The following is a 21256-nucleotide window of genomic DNA, read 5'->3' as shown; positions in this document are numbered from 1 at the left end:
CTGTATAAGAGAATGGTGAGGAGATATACAGCATGAGTAACAGAGGTGAGAGAGAACACACAGAATATCACCCGTATAAGAGAATGGTCAGGAGATATTCAGCATGAGTAACAGAGGTGAGAGAGAACACACAGAATATCACCCGTATAAGAGAATGGTGAGAGGATATACAGCATGAGTAATAGAGGTAAGAGAGAACACACAGTATATCACTCGTATAAGAGAATGGTGACAGGATATACAGCATGAGTAACAGAGGTGAGAGAGAACACACAGAATATCACCCGTATAAGAGAATGGTGAGGAGATATACAGCATGAGTAACAGAGGTGACAGAGAACACACAGAATATCACCCGTATAAGAGAATGGTGAGGAGATATACAGCATGAGTAACAGAGGTGACAGAGAACACACAGAATATCACCCGTATAAGAGAATGGTGAGGAGATATACAGCATGAGTAACAGAGGTGAGAGAGAACACACAAAACATCACCCGTATAAGAGAATGGTGAGGAGATATACAGCATAAGTAACAGAGGTGAGAGAGAACACACAGTATATCACCCGTATAAGAGAATGGTGAGGAGATATACAGCATAAGTAACAGAGGTGAGAGAGAACACACAGAACATCACCCGTATAAGAGAATTGTGAGGAGATATACAGCATGAGTAACAGAGGTGACAGAGAGAAAACACACAGAATATCACCCGTATAAGAGAATGGTGAGGAGACATACAGCATAAGTAACAGGGGTGAGAGAGAACACACAGAATATCACCCGTATAAGAGAATGGTGAGGAGATATACAGCATAAGTAACAGAGGTGAGAGAGAACACAGAATATCACCCGTATAAGAGAATGGTGAGAGGATATACAGCATGAGTAACAGAGGTGAGAGAGAACACACAGAATATCACCCGTATAAGAGAATGGTGAGGAGATATACAGCATGAGTAACAGAGGTGAGAGAGAACACACAGAATATCACCCGTATAAGAGAATGGTGATGAGATATACAGCATGAGTAACAGAGGTGACAGAGAACACACAGAATATCACCCGTATAAGAGAATGGTGAGGAGATATACAGCATGAGTAACAGAGGTGACAGAGAACACACAGAATATCACCCGTATAAGAGAATGGTGAGGAGATATACAGCATGAGTAACAGAGGTGAGAGAGAACACACAGAATATCACCCGTATAAGAGAATGGTGAGGAGATATACAGCATGAGTAACAGAGGTGAGAGAGAACACACAGAATATCACCCGTATAAGAGAATGGTGAGGAGATATACAGCATGAGTAACAGAGGTGAGAGAAAACACACAGAACATCACCCGTATAAGAGAATGGTGAGGAGATATACAGCATGAGTAACAGAGGTGAGAGAGAACACACAGAATATCACCCGTATAAGAGAATGGTGAGGGGATATACAGCATGAGTAACAGAGGTGACAGAGAACACACAGAATATCACCCGTATAAGAGAATGGTGAGGATATATACAGCATGAGTAACAGAGGTGACAGAGAACACACTGAATATCACCCATATAAGAGAATGGTGAGGAGATATACAGCATGAGTAACAGAGGTGAGAGAGAACACACAGAATATCACCCGTATAAGAGAATGGTGAGGAGATATACAGCATGAGTAACAGAGGTGAGAGAGAACACACAGAATATCACCCGTATAAGAGAATGGTGAGGAGATATACAGCATGAGTAATAGAGGTGAGAGAGAACACACAGAATATCACCCGTATAAGAGAATGGTGAGGGGATATACAGCATGAGTAACAGAGTTGACAGAGAACACACAGAATATCACCCGTATAAGAGAATGGTGAGGAGATATACAGCATGAGTAATAGAGGTGAGAGAGAACACACAGAATATCACCCGTATAAGAGAATGGTGAGGGGATATACAGCATGAGTAACAGAGGTGAGAGAGAACACACAGAATATCACCCGTATAAGAGAATGGTGAGGAGATATACAGCATGAGTAACAGAGGTGAGAGAGAACACACAGAATATCACCCGTATAAGAGAATGGTGAGAGGATATACAGCATGAGTAACAGAGGTGACAGAGAACACACAGAATATCACCCGTATAAGAGAATGGTGAGGAGATATACAGCATGAGTAACAGAGGTGAGAGAGAACACACAGAATATCACCCGTATAAGAGAATGGTGAGGAGATATACAGCATGAGTAACAGAGGTGACAGAGAACACACAGAATATCACCCGTATAAGAGAATGGTGAGGAGGTATACAGCATGAGTAACAGAGGTGACAGAGAACACACAGAATATCACCCGTATAAGAGAATGGTGGGGAGATATACAGCATGAGTAACAGAGGTGACAGAGAACACACAGAATATCACCCGTATAAGAGAATGGTTAGGAGATATACAGCATGAGTAACAGAGGTGACAGAGAACACACAGAATATCACCCGTATAAGAGAATGGTGAGGAGATATACAGCATGAGTAACAGAGGTAACAGAGAGAAAACACACAGAATATCACCCGTATAAGAGAATGGTGAGGAGACATACAGCATAAGTAACAGAGGTGAGAGAGAACACACAGAATATCACCCGTATAAGAGAATGGTGAGGAGACATACAGCATAAGCAACAGAGGTGAGAGAGAACACACAGAATATCACCCGTATAAGAGAATGGTGAGAGGATATACAGCATGAGTAACAGAGGTGAGAGAGAACACACTGAATATCACCCGTATAAGAGAATGGTGAGGAGATATACAGCATGAGTAACAGAGGTGAGAGAGAATATACAGAATACCACCAGTATAAGAGAATGGTGAGGAGATATACAGCATGAGTAACAGAGGTGAGAGAGAACACACAGAATATCACCCGTATAAGAGAATGGTGAGGAGATATACAGCATGAGTAACAGAGGTGACAGAGAACACACAGAATATCACCCGTATAAGAGAATGGTGAGGAGATATACAGCATGAGTAACAGAGGTGAGAGAGAACACACAGAATATCACCCGTATAAGAGAATGGTGAGGAGATATACAGCATGAGTAACAGAGGTGAGAGAGAACACACAGAATATCACCCGTATAAGAGAATGGTGAGAGGATATACAGCATGAGTAACAGAGGTGACAGAGAACACACAGTATATCACCCGTATAAGAGAATGGTGAGGAGATATACAGCATGAGTAACAGAGGTGAGAGAGAACACACAGAATATCACCCGTATAAGAGAATGGTGAGGAGATATACAGCATGAGTAACAGAGGTGACAGAGAACACACAGAATATCACCCGTATAAGAGAATGGTGAGAGGATATACAGCATGAGTAACAGAGGTGACAGAGAACACACAGAATATCACCCGTATAAGAGAATGGTGAGGAGATATACAGCATGAGTAACAGAGGTGACAGAGAACACACAGAATATCACCCGTATAAGAGAATGGTGAGTAGATATACAGCATGAGTAACAGAGGTGACAGAGAACACACAGAATATCACCCGTATAAGAGAATGGTGAGGAGATATACAGCATGAGTAACAGAGGTGAGAGAGAACACACAGAATATCACCCGTATAAGAGAATGGTGAGGAGATATACAGCATGAGTAACAGAGGTGAGAGAGATCAAACAGAATATCACCCGTATAAGAGAATGGTGAGAGGATATACAGCATGAGTAATAGAGGTGAGAGAGAACACACAGTGTATCACCCGTATAAGAGAATGGTGACAGGATATACAGCATGAGTAACAGAGGTGAGAGAGAACACACAGAATATCACCCGTATAAGAGAATGGTGAGGAGATATACAGCATGAGTAACAGAGGTGAGAGAGAACACACAGAATATCACCTGTATAAGAGAATGGTGAGGAGATATACAGCATGAGTAACAGAGGTGAGAGAGAACACACAGAATATCACCCGTATAAGAGAATGGTCAGGAGATATTCAGCATGAGTAACAGAGGTGAGAGAGAACACACAGAATATCACCCGTATAAGAGAATGGTGAGAGGATATACAACATGAGTAATAGAGGTGAGAGAGAACACACAGTATATCACTCGTATAAGAGAATGGTGACAGGATATACAGCATGAGTAACAGAGGTGAGAGAGAACACACAGTATATCACCCGTATAAGAGAATGGTGAGGAGATATACAGCATGAGTAACAGAGGTGACAGAGAACACACAGAATATCACCCGTATAAGAGAATGGTGAGGAGATATACAGCATGAGTAACAGAGGTGAGAGAGAACACACAGAATATCACCCGTATAAGAGAATGGTCAGGAGATATTCAGCATGAGTAACAGAGGTGAGAGAGAACACACAGAATATCACCCGTATAAGAGAATGGTGAGAGGATATACAGCATGAGTAATAGAGGTGAGAGAGAACACACAGTATATCACTCGTATAAGAGAATGGTGACAGGATATACAGCATGAGTAACAGAGGTGAGAGAGAACACACAGAATATCACCCGTATAAGAGAATGGTGAGAGGATATACAGCATGAGTAACAGAGGTGAGAGAGAACACACAGAATATCACCCGTATAAGAGAATGGTGAGGAGATATACAGCATGAGTAACAGAGGTGACAGAGAACACACAGAATATCACCCGTATAAGAGAATGGTGAGGAGATATACAGCATGAGTAACAGAGGTGACAGAGAACACACAGAATATCACCCGTATAAGAGAATGGTGAGGAGATATACAGCATGAGTAACAGAGGTGAGAGAGAACACACAGAACATCACCCGTATAAGAGAATGGTGAGGAGATATACAGCATGAGTAACAGAGGTGAGAGAGAACACACAGTATATCACCCGTATAAGAGAATGGTGAGGAGATATACAGCATAAGTAACAGAGGTGAGAGAGAGAACACACAGAACATCACCCGTATAAGAGAATTGTGAGGAGATATACAGCATGAGTAACAGAGGTGACAACGAGAAAACACACAGAATATCACCCGTATAAGAGAATGGTGAGGAGACATACAGCATAAGTAACAGGGGTGAGAGAGAACACACAGAATATCACCCGTATAAGAGAATGGTGAGGAGACATACAGCATAAGTAACAGAGGTGAGAGAGAACACACAGAATATCACCCGTATAAGAGAATGGTGAGGAGATATACAGCATAAGTAACAGAGGTGAGAGAGAACACAGAATATCACCCGTATAAGAGAATGGTGAGAGGATATACAGCATGAGTAACAGAGGTGAGAGAGAACACACAGAATATCACCCGTATAAGAGAATGGTGAGGAGATATACAGCATGAGTAACAGAGGTGAGAGAGAACACACAGAATATCACCCGTATAAGAGAATGGTGAGGAGATATACAGCATGAGTAACAGAGGTGACAGAACACACAGAATATCACCCGTATAAGAGAATGGTGAGGAGATATACAGCATAAGTAACAGAGGTGACAGAGAACACACAGAATATCACCCGTATAAGAGAATGGTGAGGAGACATACAGCATGAGTAACAGAGGTGAGAGAGAACACACAGAATATCACCCGTATAAGAGAATGGTGAGGAGACATACAGCATGAGTAACAGAGGTGAGAGAGAACACACAGAATATCACCCGTATAAGAGAATGGTGAGAGGATATACAGCATGAGTAATAGAGGTGAGAGAGAACACACAGTATATCATCCGTATAAGAGAATGGTGACAGGATATACAGCATGAGTAACAGAGGTGAGAGTGAACACACAGAATATCACCTGTATAAGAGAATGGTGAGGAGATATACAGCATGAGTAACAGAGGTGAGAGAGAACACACAGAATATCACCCGTATAAGAGAATGGTGAGGAGATATACAGCATGAGTAACAGAGGTGAGAGAGAACACACAGAATATCACCCGTATAAGAGAATGGTGAGAGGACATACAGCATGAGTAATAGAGGTGAGAGAGAACACACAGTATATCACTCGTATAAGAGAATGGTGACAGGATATACAGCATGAGTAACAGAGGTGAGAGAGAACACACAGAATATCACACGTATAAGAGAATGGTGAGGAGATATACAGCATGAGTAACAGAGGTGACAGAGAACACACAGAATATCACCCGTATAAGAGAATGGTGAGGAGATATACAGCATGAGTAACAGAGGTGACAGAGAACACACAGAATATCACCCGTATAAGAGAATGGTGAGGAGATATACAGCATGAGTAACAGAGGTGACAGAGAACACACAGAATATCACCCGTATAAGAGAATGGTGAGGAGATATACAGCATGAGTAACAGAGGTGAAAGAGAACACACAGAATATCACCCGTATAAGAGAAAGGTGAGAGGATATACAGCATGAGTAACAGAGGTGAGAGAGAACACACAGAATATCACCCGTATAAGAGAATGGTGAGAGGATATACAGCATGAGTAACAGAGGTGACAGAGAACACACAGAATATCACCCGTATAAGAGAATGGTGAGGAGATATACAGCATGAGTAACAGAGGTGAGAGAGAACACACAGAATATCACCCGTATAAGAGAATGGTGAGGAGATATACAGCATGAGTAACAGAGGTGAGAGAGAACACACAGAATATCACCCGTATAAGAGAATGGTGAGAGGATATACAGCATGAGTAATAGAGGTGAGAGAGAACACACAGTATATCACTCGTATAAGAGAATGGTGACAGGATATACAGCATGAGTAACAGAGGTGAGAGAGAACACACAGAATATCACCCGTATAAGAGAATGGTGAGGAGATATACAGCATGAGTAACAGAGGTGACAGAGAACACACAGAATATCACCCGTATAAGAGAATGGTGAGGAGATATACAGCATGAGTAACAGAGGTGAGAGAGAACACACAGAATATCACCCGTATAAGAGAATGGTCAGGAGATATTCAGCATGAGTAACAGAGGTGAGAGAGAACACACAGAATATCACCCGTATAAGAGAATGGTGAGAGGATATACAGCATGAGTAATAGAGGTGAGAGAGAACACACAGTATATCACTCGTATAAGAGAATGGTGACAGGATATACAGCATGAGTAACAGAGGTGAGAGAGAACACACAGAATATCACCCGTATAAGAGAATGGTGAGGAGATATACAGCATGAGTAACAGAGGTGACAGAGAACACACAGAATATCACCCGTATAAGAGAATGGTGAGGAGATATACAGCATGAGTAACAGAGGTGAGAGAGAACACACAGAACATCACCCGTATAAGAGAATGGCGAGGAGATATACAGCATGAGTAACAGAGGTGAGAGAGAACACACAGTATATCACCCGTATAAGAGAATGGTGAGGAGATATACAGCATAAGTAACAGAGGTGAGAGAGAGAACACACAGAACATCACCCGTATAAGAGAATTGTGAGGAGATATACAGCATGAGTAACAGAGGTGACAACGAGAAAACACACAGAATATCACCCGTATAAGAGAATGGTGAGGAGACATACAGCATAAGTAACAGGGGTGAGAGAGAACACACAGAATATCACCCGTATAAGAGAATGGTGAGGAGACATACAGCATAAGTAACAGAGGTGAGAGAGAACACACAGAATATCACCCGTATAAGAGAACGGTGAGGAGATATACAGCATAAGTAACAGAGGTGAGAGAGAACACAGAATATCACCCGTATAAGAGAATGGTGAGAGGATATACAGCATGAGTAACAGAGGTGAGAGAGAACACACAGAATATCACCCGTATAAGAGAATGGTGAGGAGATATACAGCATGAGTAACAGAGGTGAGAGAGAACACACAGAATATCACCCGTATAAGAGAATGGTGAGGAGATATACAGCATGAGTAATAGAGGTGAGAGAGAACACACAGAATATCACCCGTATAAGAGAATGGTGAGGAGACATACAGCATGAGTAACAGAGGTGAGAGAGAACACACTGAATATCACCAGTAAGAATGGTGAGGAGATATACAGCATGAGTAACAGAGGTGACAGAGAACACACATAATATCACCCGTATAAGAGAATGGTGAGGAGATATACAGCATGAGTAACAGAGGTGAGAGAGAACACACAGAATATCACCCGTATAAGAGAATGGTGAGGAGACATACAGCATGAGTAACAGAGGTGAGAGAGAACACACAGAATATCACCCGTATAAGAGAATGGTGAGAGGATATACAGCATGAGTAACAGAGGTGAGAGAGAACACACAGAATATCACCCGTATAAGAGAATGGTGAGGAGATATACAGCATGAGTAACAGAGGTGACAGAGAACACACAGAATATCACCCGTATAAGAGAATGGTGAGGAGATATACAGCATAAGTAACAGAGGTGACAGAGAACACACAGAACATCACCTGTATAAGAGAATGGTGAGGAGACATACAGCATGAGTAACAGAGGTGACAGAGAACACACAGAATATCACCCGTATAAGAGAATGGTGAGGAGATATACAGCATGAGTAACAGAGGTGAGAGAGAACACACAGAATATCACCCGTATAAGAGAATGGTGAGGAGATATACAGCATGAGTAACAGAGGTGAGAGAGAACACACAGAATATCACCCGTATAAGAGAATGGTGAGAGGATATACAGCATGAGTAACAGAGGTGACAGAGAACACACAGAATATCACCCGTATAAGAGAATGGTGAGGAGATATACAGCATGAGTAACAGAGGTGAGAGAGAACACACAGAATATCACCCGTATAAGAGAATGGTGAGGAGATATACAGCATGAGTAACAGAGGTGAGAGAGAACACACAGAATATCACCCGTATAAGAGAATGGTGAGGAGATATACAGCATGAGTAACAGAGGTGACAGAGAACACACAGAATATCACCCGTATAAGAGAATGGTGAGGAGATATACAGCATGAGTAACAGAGGTGACAGAGAACACACAGAATATCACCCGTATAAGAGAATGGTGAGGAGATATACAGCATGAGTAACAGAGGTGAGAGAGAACACACAGAATATCACCCGTATAAGAGAATGGTGAGGAGATATACAGCATGAGTAACAGAGGTGAGAGAGAACACACAGAATATCACCCGTATAAGAGAATGGTGAGGAGATATACAGCATGAGTAACAGAGGTGAGAGAGAACACACAGAATATCACCCGTATAAGAGAATGGTGAGGAGATATACAGCATGAGTAACAGAGGTGAGAGAGAACACACAGAATATCACCCGTATAAGAGAATGGTGAGGAGATATACAGCATGAGTAACAGAGGTGAGAGAGAACACACAGAACATCACCCGTATAAGAGAATGGTGAGAGGATATACAGCATGAGTAACAGAGGTGACAGAGAACACACAGAATATCACCCGTATAAGAGAATGGTGAGAGGATATACAGCATGAGTAACAGAGGTGACAGAGAACACACAGAGCATCACCCGTATAAGAGAATGGTGAGGGGATATACAGCATGAGTAACAGAGGTGACAGAGAACACACAGAATATCACCCGTATAAGAGAATGGTGAGAGGATATACAGCATGAGTAACAGAGGTGACAGAGAACACACAGAATATCACCCGTATAAGAGAATGGTGAGGAGATATACAGCATGAGTAACAGAGGTGAGAGAGAACACACAGAATATCACCCGTATAAGAGAATGGTGAGGAGATATACAGCATGAGTAACAGAGGTGAGAGAGAACACACAGAATATCACCCGTATAAGAGAATGGTGAGGAGATATACAGCATGAGTAACAGAGGTGAGAGAGAACACACAGAATATCACCCGTATAAGAGAATGGTGAGGAGATATACAGCATGAGTAACAGAGGTGACAAAGAACACACAGTATATCACCCGTATAAGAGAATGGTGAGGAGACATACAGCATGAGTAACAGAGGTGACAGAGAACACACAGAATATCACCCGTATAAGAGAATGGTGAGAGGATATACAGCATGAGTAACAGAGGTGAGAGAGAACTCACAGAATATCACCCGTATAAGAGAATGGTGAGGAGATATACAGCATGAGAAACAGAGGTGAGAGAGAACACACAGAATATCACCCGTATAAGAGAATGGTGAGGAGATATACAGCATGAGTAACAGAGGTGACAGAGAACACACAGAATATCACCCGTATAAGAGAATGGTGAGGAGATATACAGCATGAGTAACAGAGGTGAGAGAGAACACACAGAATATCACCCGTATAAGAGAATGGTGAGGAGATATACAGCATGAGTAACAGAGGTGACGGAGAACACACAGAATATCACCCGTATAAGAGAATGGTGAGAGGATATACAGCATGAGTAACAGAGGTGAGAGAGAACACACAGAATATCACCCGTATAAGAGAATGGTGAGGAGATATACAGCATGAGTAACAGAGGTGACAGAGAACACACAGTATATCACCCGTATAAGAGAATGGTGAGGAGATATACAGCATGAGTAACAGAGGTGAGAGAGAGAACACACAGAATATCACCCGTATAAGAGAATGGTGAGGAGACATACAGCATGAGTAACAGAGGTGAGAGAGAACACACAGAATATCACCCGTATAAGAGAATGGTGAGGAGATATACAGCATGAGTAACAGAGGTGAGAGAGAACACACAGAATATCACCCGTATAAGAGAATTGTGAGGAGATATACAGCATGAGTAACAGAGAACACACAGTATATCACCCGTATAAGAGAATGGTGAGGAGACATACAGCATGAGTAACAGAGGTGACAGAGAACACACAGAATATCACCCGTATAAGAGAATGGTGAGAGGATATACAGCATGAGTAACAGAGGTGAGAGAGAACACACAGAATATCACCCGTATAAGAGAATGGTGAGGAGATATACAGCATGAGTAACAGAGGTGACAGAGAACACACAGAATATCACCCGTATAAGAGAATGGTGGGAGGATATACAGCATGAGTAACAGAGGTGAGAGAGAACACACAGAATATCACCCGTATAAGAGAATGGTGAGGGGATATACAGCATGAGTAACAGAGGTGAGAGAGAACACACAGAATATCACCCGTATAAGAGAATGGTGAGGAGATATACAGCATGAGTAACAGAGGTGAGAGAGAACACACAGTATATCACCCGTATAAGAGAATGTTGAGGAGACATACAGCATGAGTAACAGAGGTGACAGAGAACACACAGTATATCACCAGTATAAGAGAATGGTGAGGAGATATACAGCATGAGTAACAGAGGTGAGAGAGAACACACAGAATATCACCCGTATAAGAGAATGGTGAGGAGATATACAGCATGAGTAACAGAGGTGAGAGAGAGAACACACAGAATATCACCCGTATAAGAGAATGGTGAGGAGATATACAGCATGAGTAACAGAGGTGACAGAGAACACACAGAATATCACCCGTATAAGATAATGGTGAGGAGACATACAGCATGAGTAACAGAGGTGAGAGAGAACACACAGAATATCACCCGTATAAGAGAATGGTGAGGAGATATACAGCATGAGTAACAGAGGTGACAGAGAACACACAGAATATCACCCGTATAAGAGAATGGTGAGGAGATATACAGCATGAGTAACAGAGGTGAGAGAGAGAACACACAGAATATCACCCGTATAAGAGAATGGTGAGAGGATATACAGCATGAGTAACAGAGGTGACAGAGAACACACAGAATATCACCCGTATAAGAGAATGGTGAGAGGATATACAGCATGAGTAACAGAGGTGAGAGAGAGAACACACAGAATATCACCCGTATAAGAGAATGGTGAGGGGATATACAGCATGAGTAACAGAGGTGAGAGAGAACACACAGAATATCACCCGTATAAGAGAATGGTGAGAGGATATACAGCATGAGTAACAGAGGTGAGAGAGAGAACACACAGAATATCACCCGTATAAGAGAATGGTGAGGGGATATACAGCATGAGTAACAGAGGTGAGAGAGAACTCACAGAATATCACCCGTATAAGAGAATGGTGAGGAGATATACAGCATGAGTAACAGAGGTGACAGAGAACACACAGAATATCACCCGTATAAGAGAATGGTGAGGAGATATACAGCATGAGTAACAGAGGTGAGAGAGAACACACAGAATATCACCCGTATAAGAGAATGGTGAGGAGATATACAGCATGAGTAACAGAGGTGACAAAGAACACACAGAACATCACCCGTATAAGAGAATGGTGAGGAGATATACAGCATGAGTAACAGAGGTGACAGAGAACACACAGAATATCACCCGTATAAGAGAATGGTGAGGAGATATACAGCATGAGTAACAGAGGTGAGAGAGAACACACAGAATATCACCCGTATAGGAGAATGGTGAGGAGATATACAGCATGAGTAACAGAGGTGACAGAGAACACACAGAATATCACCCGTATAAGAGAATGGTGAGGAGATATACAGCATGAGTAACAGAGGTGACAGAGAACACACAGAATATCACCCGTATAAGAGAATGGTGAGGAGATATACAGCATGAGTAACAGAGGTGAGAGAGAACACACAGAACATCACCCGTATAAGAGAATGGTGAGGAGATATACAGCATGAGTAACAGAGGTGAGAGAGAACACACAGAATATCACCCGTATAAGAGAATGGTGAGGGGATATACAGCATGAGTAACAGAGGTGACAGAGAACACACAGAATATCACCCGTATAAGAGAATGGTGAGGAGACATACAGCATGAGTAACAGAGGTGAGAGAGAACACACAGAATATCACCCGTATAAGAGAATGGTGAGGAGACATACAGCATGAGTAACAGAGGTGAGAGAGAACACACAGAATATCACCCGTATAAGAGAATGGTGAGGAGATATACAGCATGAGTAATAGAGGTGACAGAGAACACACAGAATATCACCCGTATAGGAGAATGGTGAGGAGATATACAGCATGAGTAACAGAGGTGACAGAGAACACACAGAATATCACCCGTATAAGAGAATGGTGAGGAGACATACAGCATGAGTAACAGAGGTGAGAGAGAACACACAGAATATCACCCGTATAAGAGAATGGTGAGGAGATATACAGCATGAGTAACAGAGGTGAGAGAGAACACACAGAATATCACCCGTATAAGAGAATGGTCAGGAGATATACAGCATGAGTAACAGAGGTGAGAGAGAACACACAGAATATCACCCGTATAAGAGAATGGTGAGGAGATATACAGCATGAGTAACAGAGGTGAGAGAGATCACACAGAATTATCTAAGTATTAGGGTGTTGGGGAGAGACAGTGTGTCACATATAGAGAGAGGGTGTTGGGAACAGGACAGTATGTGACATAGAGAGAGAGTGTGAGAGGTTGGGAACAGGACAGTATGTGACATATAGAGAGAATGTGAGAGGTTGGGAACAGGACAGTATGTGACATATAGAGAGAGTGTGAGAGGTTGGGAACAGGACAGTATGTGACATAGAGAGGCAGTATGTGACATAGAAAGACAGTATGTGACATAGAGAGAGAGTGTGAGAGGTTGGGAACAGGACACACAGTCTCTCAGGTTATGGATGAACACATCTGATATAACAGAGAACCGGGCAGGGGGAGTCTCGGGGTCAGGGAGAAGAGACGATCCCTGTATTTGCAGTAAGTGACAGCTCAGTATTACCCCTGCACACAGATAAGACAGTCAGAAGTCTCATTTATCTCAATTCTATATTACCTGGTCTGTCCAAAAAATCCCACTGTCCGAGGTCTGCGATGTCCAGCCGCTTCAGCAAGAGGACCATGCGGCTCAGATTCTCCTGCAGGATTCCCGGGGGGGAGAACTCCGTCATCTCTGACTCATACGCGCTGTCCGAGTAGAGGCGGTAGCAAATCCCTAACAAAGCAAACACATAACACCTCAACACACAGGACGCACAACAGCTAATACACAGGACGACACGCAACACAGAACACACAATACAGAGTACACTGTACCACAAGGGACACACAATGAAAAACACAAGGTACCATATAATATCAAACACACCATACCACACAATGCCGAACACACAGTGCCACACAGGATAATAACACCAAACACACAGTGCCACACAGGATAATGATACCGAACACACAGTGCCACACAGGATAATGACACCGAACACACAGTGCCACACAGGATAATGATACCGAGCACACAGTGCCACACAGGATAATAACACCAAACACACAGTGCCACACAGGATAATGATACCGAACACACAGTGCCACACAGGATAATGATACCGAACACACAGTGCCACACAGGATAATGATACCGAACACACAGTGCCACACAGGATAATAACACCAAACACACAGTGCCACACAGGATAATAACACCAAACACACAGTGCCACACAGGATAATGATACCGAACACACAGTGCCACACAGGATAATGATACCGAACACACAGTGCCACACAGGATAATGACACCGAACACACAGTGCCACACAGGATAATGACACCGAACACACAGTGCCACACAGGATAATAACACCGAGCACACAGTGCCACACAGGATAATGATACCGAACACACAGTGCCACACAGGATAATGACACCGAACACATAGTGCCACACAGGATAATGATACCGAACACACAGTGCCACACAGGATAATAACACCAAACACACAGTGCCACACAGGATAATAACACCAAACACACAGTGCCACACAGGATAATGATACCGAACACACAGTGCCACACAGGATAATGATACCGAACACACAGTGCCACACAGGATAATAACACCAAACACACAGTGCCACACAGGATAATAACACCAAACACACAGTGCCACACAGGATAATGATACCGAACACACAGTGCCACACAGGATAATAACACCAAACACACAGTGCCACACAGGATAATGATACCGAACACACAGTGCCACACAGGATAATGATACCGAACACACAGTGCCACACAGGATAATAACACCAAACACACAGTGCCACACAGGATAATGATACCGAACACACAGTGCCACACAGGATAATGATACCGATCACACAGTGCCACACAGGATAATAACACCAAACACACAGTGCCACACAGGATAATAACACCAAACACACAGTGTCACACAGGATAATGATACCGAACACACAGTGCCACACAGGATAATGATACCGAACACACAGTGCCACACAGGATAATAACACCAAACACACAGTGCCACACAGGATAATAACACCAAACACACAGTGTCACACAGGATAATGATACCGAACACACAGTGCCACACAGGATAATGATACCGAACACACAGTGCCACATAGGATAATGATACCGAACACACAGTGTCATACAGGATAATAATACCAAACACACAGTGTCACACAATACCGAACACACAGTGCCACACAATACCGAACACACAGTGCCACACAATACCGAACACACAGTGCGACACAGGATAATGATACCGAACACACAGTGTCACACAGGATAATGATACCGAACATACAGTGCCACACAATACCGAACACACAGTGCCACACAATACCGAACACACAGTGCGACACAGGATAATGATACCGAACACACAGTGTCACACAGGATAATGATACCGAACACAGTGTCACACAGGATAATAATACCGAACACACAGTGTCATAAAGGATAATAATACCGAACACACAGTGCCACACAGGATAAAGATACCGAACACACAGTGCCACACAGGATAATAATACCGAACACACAGTGCCACACAGGATAATGATACCAAACACACAGTGCCACACAGGATAATGATACCAAACACACTGTGTCATACAGGATAATAATACCGAACACACAGTGCCACACAGGATAAAGATACCGAACACACAGTGCCACACAGGATAATGATACCGAACACAGTGTCACACAGGATAATGATACCGAACACACAGTGCCACACAGGATAATGATACCGAACACACAGTGCCACACAGGATAATAATACCGAACACACAGTGCCACACAGGATAATGATACCAAACACACAGTGCCACACAGGATAATGATACCAAACACACTGTGTCATACAGGATAATAATACCGAACACACAGTGCCACACAGGATAAAGATACCGAACACACAGTGCCACACAGGATAATGATACCGAACACAGTGTCACACAGGATAATGATACCGAACACACAGTGCCACACAGGATAATGATACCAAACACACTGTGTCATACAGGATAAGAATACCGAACACACAGTGCCACACAGGATAAAGATACCGAACACACAGTGCCACACAGGATAAAGATACCGAACACACAGTGCCACACAGGATAATGATACCGAACACACAGTGCCACACAGGATAAAGATACCGAACACACAGTGCCACACAGGATAATGATACCGAACACAGTGTCACACAGGATAATGATACCGAACACACAGTGTCATAAAGGATAATAATACCGAACACACAGTGCCACACAGGATAAAGATACCGAACACACAGTGCCACACAGGATAATGATACAGAACACACAGTGCCACACAGGATAAAGATACCGAACACACAGTGCCACACAGGATAATGATACCAAACACACAGTGCCACACAGGATAATAATACCGAACACACAGAGCCACACAGGATAATGATACCAAACACACAGTGCCACACAGGATAATGATACCAAACACACTGTGTCATACAGGATAATAATACCGAACACACAGTGCCACACAGGATAAAGATACCGAACACACAGTGCCACACAGGATAATGATACCGAACACAGTGTCACACAGGATAATGATACCGAACACACAGTGCCACACAGGATAATGATACCGAACACACAGTGCCACACAGGATAATAACACACAGTGCCACACAGGATAATAACACCAAACACACAGTGTCACACAGGATAATCATACCGAACACACAGTGCCACACAGGATAATAACACCAAACACACAGTGCCACACAGGATAATAACACCAAACACACAGTGTCACACAGGATAATGATACCAAACACATAGTGTCACACAGGATAATGATACCGAACACACAGTGCCACACAGGATAATAACACCGAACACACAGTGCCACACAGGATAATGATACCGAACACACAGTGCCACACAGGATAATGATACCGAACACACAGTGCCACACAGGATAATGATACCGGACACACAGTGTCATACAGGATAATAATACCAAACACACAGTGTCACACAGGATAATGATACAAAACACACAGTGCCACACAATACCAAACACACAGTGCCACACAATACCGAACACACAGTGCCACACAATACCGAACACACAGTGCCACACAATACCGAACACACAGTGCCACACAATACCGAACACACAGTGCCACACAGGATAATGATACCGAACACACAGTGCCACACAGGATAATGATACCGAACACACAGTGTCACACAGGATAATGATACCGAACACAGTGTCACACAGGATAATGATACCGAACACACAGTGTCATAAAGGATAATAATACCGAACACACAGTGCCACACAGGATAATGATACCAAACACACAGTGCCACACAGGATAATGATACCGAACACACAGTGCCACACAGGATAATGATACCAAACACACAGTGCCACACAGGATAATGATACCAAACACACTGTGTCATACAGGATAATAATACCGAACACACAGTGCCACACAGGATAAAGATACCGAACACACAGTGCCACACAGGATAATGATACCGAACACACAGTGCCACACAGGATAATGATACCGAACACACAGTGTCACACAGGATAATGATACAGAACACACAGTGCCACACAGGATAATGATACCGAACACACAGTGCCACACAGGATAAAGATACCGAACACACAGTGCCACACAGGATAATGATACCAAACACACAGTGAAACACAGGATAAAGATACAGAACACACAGTGCCACACAGGATAATGATACCAAACACACAGTGCCACACAGGATAATGATACCAAACACACAGTGTCATACAGGATAATAATACAGAACACACAGTGCCACACAGGATAAAGATACCGAACACACAGTGCCACATAGGATAATGATACCGAACACAGTGTCACACAGGATAATGATACCGAACACACAGTGCCACACAGGATAATGATACCGAACACAGTGTCACACAGGATAATAATACCGAACACACAGTGCCACACAGGATAATGATACCAAACACACTGTGTCATACAGGATAATAATACCGAACACACAGTGCCACACAGGATAATGATACCGAACACACAGTGCCACACAGGATAATGATACCAAACACACAGTGCCACACAGGATAATGATACCAAACACACTGTGTCATACAGGATAATAATACCGAACACACAGTGCCACACAGGATAAAGATACCGAACACACAGTGCCACACAGGATAATGATACCGAACACAGTGTCACACAGGATAATAATACCGAACACACAGTGCCACACAGGATAATGATACCAAACACACTGTGTCATACAGGATAATAATACCGAACACACAGTGCCACACAGGATAATGATACCGAACACACAGTGCCACACAGGATAATGATACCGAACACACAGTGCCACACAGGATAATGATACCGAACACACAGTGCCACACAGGATAATGATACACAGTGCCACACAGGATAATAACACCAAACACACAGTGTCACACAGGATAATCATACCGAACACACAGTGCCACACAGGATAATGATACCAAACACACAGTGCCACACAGGATAATAACACCAAACACACCGTGTCACACAGGATAATGATACCGAACACACAGTGCCACACAGGATAATGATACCAAACACATAGTGTCACACAGGATAATGATACCGAACACACAGTGCCACACAGGATAATAACACCGAACACACAGTGCCACACAGGATAATGATACCGAACACACAGTGCCACACAGGATAATGATACCGAACACACAGTGCCACACAGGATAATGATACCGGACACACAGTGTCATACAGGATAATAATACCAAACACACAGTGCCACACAGGATAATAACACCAAACACACCGTGTCACACAGGATAATGATACCGAACACACAGTGCCACACAGGATAATGATACCAAACACATAGTGTCACACAGGATAATGATACCGAACACACAGTGCCACACAGGATAATAACACCGAACACACAGTGCCACACAGGATAATGATACCGAACACACAGTGCCACACAGGATAATGATACCGAACACACAGTGCCACACAGGATAATGATACCGGACACACAGTGTCATACAGGATAATAATACCAAACACACAGTGCCACACAGGACAATGATACCGAACACACAGTGCCACACAATACCAAACACACAGTGCCACACAATACCGAACACACAGTGCCACACAATACCGAACACACAGTGCCACACAATACCGAACACACAGTGCCACACAATACCGAACACACAGTGCCACACAATACCGAACACACAGTGCCACACAAGATAATGATACCGAACACACAGTGCCACACAGGATAAAGATACCGAACACACAGTGCCACACAGGATAATGATACCGAACACACAGTGTCATAAAGGATAATAATACCGAACACACAGTGCCACACAGGATAAAGATACCAAACACACAGTGCCACACAGGATAATGATACCGAACACACAGTGCCACACAGGATAATGATACCGAACACACAGTGCCACACAGGATAATGATACCAAACACACAGTGCCACACAGGATAATGATACCGAACACACAGTGCCACACAGGATAATGATACCAAACACACAGTGCCACACAGGATAATGATACCAAACACACTGTGTCATACAGGATAATAATACCGAACACACAGTGCCACACAGGATAAAGATACCGAACACACAGTGCCACACAGGATAATGATACCGAACACAGTGTCACACAGGATAATGATACCGAACACACAGTGCCACACAGGATAATGATACCGAACACACAGTGCCACACAGGATAATGATACCGAACACACAGTGTCACACAGGATAATGATACAGAACACACAGTGCCACACAGGATAATGATACCGAACACACAGTGCCACACAGGATAATGATACCAAACACACAGTGAAACACAGGATAAAGATACCGAACACACAGTGCCACACAGGATAATGATACAGAACACACAGTGCCACACAGGATAATGATACCGAACACACAGTGCCACACAGGATAATGATACCGAACACACAGTGCCACACAGGATAATGATACCGAACACACAGTGCCACACAGGATAATGATACCGAACACACATTGCCACACAGGATAATGATACCGAACACACAGTGCCACACAGGATAAAGATACCGAACACACAGTGCCACACAGGATAAAGATACCGAACACACAGTGCCACACAGGATAATGATACCAAACACACAGTGAAACACAGGATAAAGATACCGAACACACAGTGCCACACAGGATAATGATACCAAACACACAGTGCCACACAGGATAATAATACCGAACACACAGTGCCACACAGGATAAAGATACCGAACACACAGTGCCACACAGGATAAAGATACCGAACACACAGTGCCACACAGGATAATGATACCAAACACACAGTGAAACACAGGATAAAGATACCGAACACACAGTGCCACACAGGATAATGATACCAAACACACAGTGTCATACAGGATAATAATACAGAACACACAGTGCCACACAGGATAATGATACCGAACACAGTGTCACACAGGATAATGATACCGAACACACAGTGCCACACAGGATAATGATACCGAACACAGTGTCACACAGGATAATAATACCGAACACACAGTGTCACACAGGATAATGATACCGAACACACAGTGCCACACAGGATAATGATACCGAACACACAGTGCCACACAGGATAATGATACCGAACACACAGTGCCACACAGGATAAAGATACCGAACACACAGTGCCACACAGGATAATGATACCGAACACACAGTGCCACACAGGATAAAGATACCGAACACACAGTGCCACACAGGATAATGATACCGAACACACAGTGCCACAAAGGATAAAGATACCGAGTACACAGTGCCACA

At 43.2% G+C, this 21256-nt stretch overlaps 1 protein-coding gene across 1 annotated transcript in view; it reads right to left on the bottom strand.

Annotated features, from left to right (window-relative positions):
• The window catches only part of DQX1 (DEAQ-box RNA dependent ATPase 1), a 231115-nt gene that overhangs the window by 99906 nt on the left and 109953 nt on the right, over positions 1 to 21256 (bottom strand). Inside the window, exon 7 of the mRNA XM_063926029.1 lies at positions 13814 to 13972. Coding sequence (XP_063782099.1) covers positions 13814 to 13972 — 159 coding nt within the window. The remainder of the gene's footprint in view (positions 1 to 13813; positions 13973 to 21256) is intronic.

Source organism: Pseudophryne corroboree, chromosome 1 (assembly GCF_028390025.1).
Source record: "Pseudophryne corroboree isolate aPseCor3 chromosome 1, aPseCor3.hap2, whole genome shotgun sequence".
NCBI classification, from domain to species: domain Eukaryota; kingdom Metazoa; phylum Chordata; class Amphibia; order Anura; family Myobatrachidae; genus Pseudophryne; species Pseudophryne corroboree.
Note: the sequence above shows the minus strand (reverse complement) of the source record. Positions and strands in the feature narration are given on the sequence as shown.